Source organism: Stylophora pistillata, chromosome 5 (genome assembly GCF_964205215.1).
Source record: "Stylophora pistillata chromosome 5, jaStyPist1.2, whole genome shotgun sequence".
NCBI classification, from domain to species: domain Eukaryota; kingdom Metazoa; phylum Cnidaria; class Anthozoa; order Scleractinia; family Pocilloporidae; genus Stylophora; species Stylophora pistillata.
The window spans coordinates 22,811,296-22,816,313 of record NC_142523.1 but is presented as its reverse complement, the minus strand read 5'-3'; the positions used below and the strand labels follow the sequence as shown (position 1 = coordinate 22,816,313).

The 5,018-nt window shown below is 38.4% G+C and overlaps 1 protein-coding gene across 1 annotated transcript; it reads left to right on the top strand.

Annotated features, from left to right (window-relative positions):
• The first annotated feature begins 2,694 nt into the window (after positions 1-2,694).
• On the top strand, positions 2,695-4,316 carry LOC148730849 (beta-1 adrenergic receptor-like). Its single transcript, XM_088762159.1, has one exon. The coding sequence runs from the start codon at positions 3,083-3,085 to the stop codon at positions 4,058-4,060; it is 978 nt and encodes a 325-aa protein (XP_088618285.1). The 5' UTR covers positions 2,695-3,082; the 3' UTR covers positions 4,061-4,316.
• Positions 4,317-5,018: the final 702 nt, after the last annotated feature.

The window sequence follows — 5,018 nt, the reverse complement described above, 5'->3', positions numbered from 1 at the left end:
AACTCCTCTTTATTCCAGAGAAACTCCTTAAAACTAAAATTTTCGCGTGAAAAAAGGCTTAATATACTTCTATGATGTCAAGGAAACTAAACTTAAAGAACTCTTTGTGCGGCAAACCGAAAAAGGATATTTTATATTCCGTAATCAAAACGAAACAAGGCTACATTGTAAGAAAACAAAAGATCATATAATATATAGCTGAGACCCCTCTACACCACGCAGTTAAACTCCCAAGTACACCCCTGAGGAAAAATATTGAAATCAATCCTATCATTGATGCTCTACGAGCCAACAGATATCCCTTATTTGTTATTTCCAATAACTTTCCAAACAACTTTCCAAACCACCCACATCTGTCATCCATTCACCTGAAGAATTGGTTTGCATGTTTCTTAAATGGATTGAACCTCAAGAGAACTCAAACGGTTTTGCTCTCCTTCCTTTTATCAATGGTGCTACGCAACTGCTAACAAGGATTCTTCTAAAGCACGATATTCAAGTTATAAATAAGCCCTTTAACACTTTCCGATTTTGACTGGTGTTATGTAGGTGAAATCCATTATGACTAATTACGTGGCGATTTGAAAAACTGATCAACAAATCTCAGCGAATATTTGTAACAAGGTCGATTTCTCCTGGTTTTCAGTGGTAACGGACAGGGGATCAGGATAGGGGATCCTCGCCAACAGCTGCAGAGTACAAAAGGGGATTGTAAAAAATTCCCGTAAAATAACTGCTAATAAAGAAAGCCAGGGAATAGGGGCGTGGGGGTCTTATAAGGGGGATCATGCAAATTTGTCATGACTCAATTCCCCTTCCCCCCTCCCCCGTGATATCTAATGATCAGTTGCATAGAAAGATAAATGACAGGTGAATTATCTTTTTAGTGGCTTACTGCTGTTGAAACCCAAATTATACGCATTTCCTTCTAATAGCATGGTTTGTCGGAAAAACTTATTCGGGAATAGTGAGGACCGAGGTGTTGGAAAAGCGGTGATACCAAAAGTTTTATAAACGTTTTTAATAAAGCAATGATTACAATTATATAGAGATAAAGCTGATATTTTAAGTGTAAATAAAAGTAGGATAGCGGTCATGATATTATTTATATTAAGGTCGTCGTTGCTCTTTAAATTGCGATGAATTTCAAAAAAAAAGAAAGAAATTTGACGCTTTGAACGAGCAGGTTTTAAGGCTTTTTTATTGTTATGTCGAGTTTACCCCTGACTGCACGGCATTTGCCAAAACATCTCTTAAAATTAGCATTTGTTTCAACGGTGGCGCACCTGCGTCATAAATTATGACAGCTGGCTCACGGGCTAACTTTCCCTCCATTGATTCAATGAAAGTTATTGCAACTCGCAAAAAGGACAGAAAAAGAAAGAAGGTAAAACACGTGTGGAAAGAGAAGCATCCAAAAAGTACCACATGCACCAATCGAAGGATGCACTTAACACATGGAAATTGATATTTCATCATATCTTTAGATATAATTCATAACTATGAAAAGCATCGCCATTATGAAAATTCTCTATATGGATTTTATCATTCGAGTGCATCTTTCTAATTTATTTTCAGGTCGTGTCCTGTGAACAGGCTCTCGTTATTGCGCAGCAGGACGCGCCTTATTTCGCGCGTAGGAAGATTGGAGACGAGTCGGTGAGAGGTTTGCTGGGGTCTAACACTAAGCAGTTATTGGACGAGGTTGTGCACGATGTATTCTACTTTATTTGGCGCGAAAATATGCATGGATCTTTTGCCCGCTGGCATTATCTGTTCCAAGGCGCGAACAGTTTTCCGAAAGCGAAGCTTGAGGAAACATGTTTCACTTTATCTACCTTCTCGATAACAAGTCACATAACTTTTATTTTCAACTGATTTTACGACGACGGCTCATTTTATGCTTGACCATACTGATGGGGATAGCTCTTTCTTGGTTTTAATAATTTTCTGGAGATTTTATGTGCACATAATTGAAGTGTTAAAAATGGCGTATTTGAATAGTATATGGGGTTCATATGGCACACAGCCAATTACAGAGGATTATTTTGTTCCACGTGGTAGAACTGGAACCAATCAGGCCTCATTGGAAGATGATTAACTGATTTGTACCACGGGATACGAACTACCCTTCCCTGATTGGTGCTGTGCCATATGAGCCTCGTATTCATTGTTTGCCGTTTAACGTTTGTGGATGTATGAAATCGTGTATTTGAACTGCGGGTAAAGAACGAGTATAAGAACGATCTTCGCAGTAACGAACACTACTTAGGCAATTGTGAAAATGAGTTGACTCATCACTTCACGGGTTTGTTACGAACCAACATAATGACCAGCTCTTTGGCTTCATGCCTTTTATTACTTTCAAGTAGTTAAATCCATATTCTGTTCCCTTCAACGGAAGCCCTAAGAAATAAATTCCAGCAATAAAGGTCCTAGGACTATAGGCCTACCAGCCCCTCCCCCACCGCGGTCCCTGTTTGTACAAACATTCTTCAATAATTCCAGTCTCCTAAAAGATCGCTCAGAGGGAGTTGAGAGAGAGATTCGAACACCTTTCATCGTTAACCATAGCTGTTTTATTCCAAAAATTTTCAGATCATGCCGGCGGCATGTTAAATATTATTAATATGGGCGCCATGCAAAAGACTCTATTTTTGCCCAAGGCTTTTACTCGAGAATTGGGTTGCAGTTTTGTCTTGCAGTTTGTGATGTTAGAGTTAGTTTATTTGCTCGACCATTGCACACTATTTTGCTGATTAAATGGTTGCAAGTGGACAATCCTAGCCGCAACACCTACCACCGATTGTGTAACATGATATTTAGATTTGGCTGTCTAAAATTTGTCCAATTTGCAATTTAAAAATATCTGTCGATATACCTGACAACGTTTTCCAGCTGTCATCGGCTTGCATCTTAAGAACACCATGCCATGAGAAATGGATTTCATTTTGTAAAGGAAAGGCAACATTTCAGACAGAAAGTGTAATCAGAATCACTGCCCGATATAAGGAGAAATTGTCCTGCTAAAGAAACGCAACACATACTAGAGGTTCCTATCTTTAATTAGTGAGTTGATATCATGAACAAATTGTATTGTAATGAGTCTTCGCAATTTTTCCCGATATATACCGAACTTAAAGATCTTCGTGCTACATTGATCGCCAACGGTATCTTCAACAACTTTCTAACTTACACCGCCATCATGTTAAATACCGTGACAATCTACGCTATACACAATACTTCAACAATGACAAAAACTTTGAAAACTCTACTGCTGAGCCTTGCCTGCTCTGACTTTGCTGTTGGTTTGTTTACTCAACCATTATACACTTTCCTTCTGATCAAGTGGCTACAACTGGCCAATCCTAGCTGTGATCTTTACCAAATGCAGAGGATTTCAGATTATTTTTTTGCAATTGCTTCTTTCTTTGGTGTTGTGGCTGTAAGTGTAGACAGGTTCTTTGCGCTTCATCTTCATCTCAGATACCAAGAGCTTGTCACTCACAAGTGCGTTGTTATTGTTGTGATTGGCATATGGGTATACAGTGCATTTGTTTCTTTGATGATATTTTGGGGATTGCCGAGTGTTCAGGATCTCACTACTTTAGTCGTTGCAGCTTTCGTTTTCATTCTCACATTTGTGATCTACATCAGAGTATATTTAACTATCCGACGGCACAAGAATCATATTCAGTCCATGCAAATACGAGACGAAGCTCAGTCTCAGGAAATAAAAAACTTTGCAGTCCTCATCAAATCCACAGTTGGCATATTCTACGTATATCTCGTGTTTTTAGTTTGTTGTTTGCCTTGGTTTACATGCATAGCTGTTATTCGAATCTGTGGCTCGAGTATAGTTTTAAAGAAACTCTTTCTTTTCTCATATCCACTCTTTTATCTAAGTTCATCTTTAAACCCTTTCATTTACTGCTGGAAGATGAGACACATTCGACACGTCATCACAAACATACTGCGAAAGATGTCGCGGGGCGGCAGCAATCCGCCATTTTGGGTGTATTACAACCGATCATCGAGTGTCGTCCATGTCAATAACTGATTCACTCTGTGTGGGTAACAAGGGCTGTGTGCAGTTTACAAATTTACGACAAAGCAAATGGGAACACAGAAGGTTAAACATAAACTTTAGTGATATTACCGGTAAGCTAAATAATTGAGCAGCGTGGCATTTAAATGTCAAATTTATCAAATAATCACAATTGGAGATTAAGAAGATATTTTGTAGAGGATAGCTGGTTTTGTTATCGATAGACTATGAAATTGTATTTTTGGATGGAAATAAAATAAGGATAGCAGACATGATATCATTCGTATTAAGATTTTCGTCGCTCTAAATTGAAGATCAGGATTGAAAACCAATGAGGCTTCGTACCGGGGTTTCTTTTATCCCTCGTAAACTTTGTCCATGACTGCAGACTGTTCTGCCAAAATCTCCTAAAACCAGCACTGACAACTGAATGACGTGTCACCTTCAAATTAAACAGAAGGAAACTTTTGCCATCCATTCTTCTGCATCAAGAGGAGATTTCCCCAAGTTACGCCATGATAAGGACAAGCAGGTAATGAGAATAAAAAAAGATGATAATATAGAAGACATGATATCGATAAAAAGATCCTCAGGACCAAACAAAAAGTAAATGTAACGCACGAGTTAAGATAAACTTTCAGGGCTTACATTGAAAGTTCAAAGTTTAAATGATCCTGCGACTAGAACTTTATAGCCTCACATCTGAGTGCAGAAGAAGAGAAGCACCAGGAGCTAGTGTTTAAGAGGGGAGTAAATTATTAATTGACGTTATTATTAGGAACCTTAAGCAGTTAGGACGGCGACGTTAACGCCAAGGAAGACGCCGATCAAAAAATTAATCTCTACTTTTAATTAGAATTTTGAAAATAACTGCTTGTGTTTACCATCTCATACGGCGCCACACCTCAACCTCAACATAACGTATAAAAGTAGCGTTGAGTTCCAAATGGAAATTAAAATAATTTGCCGT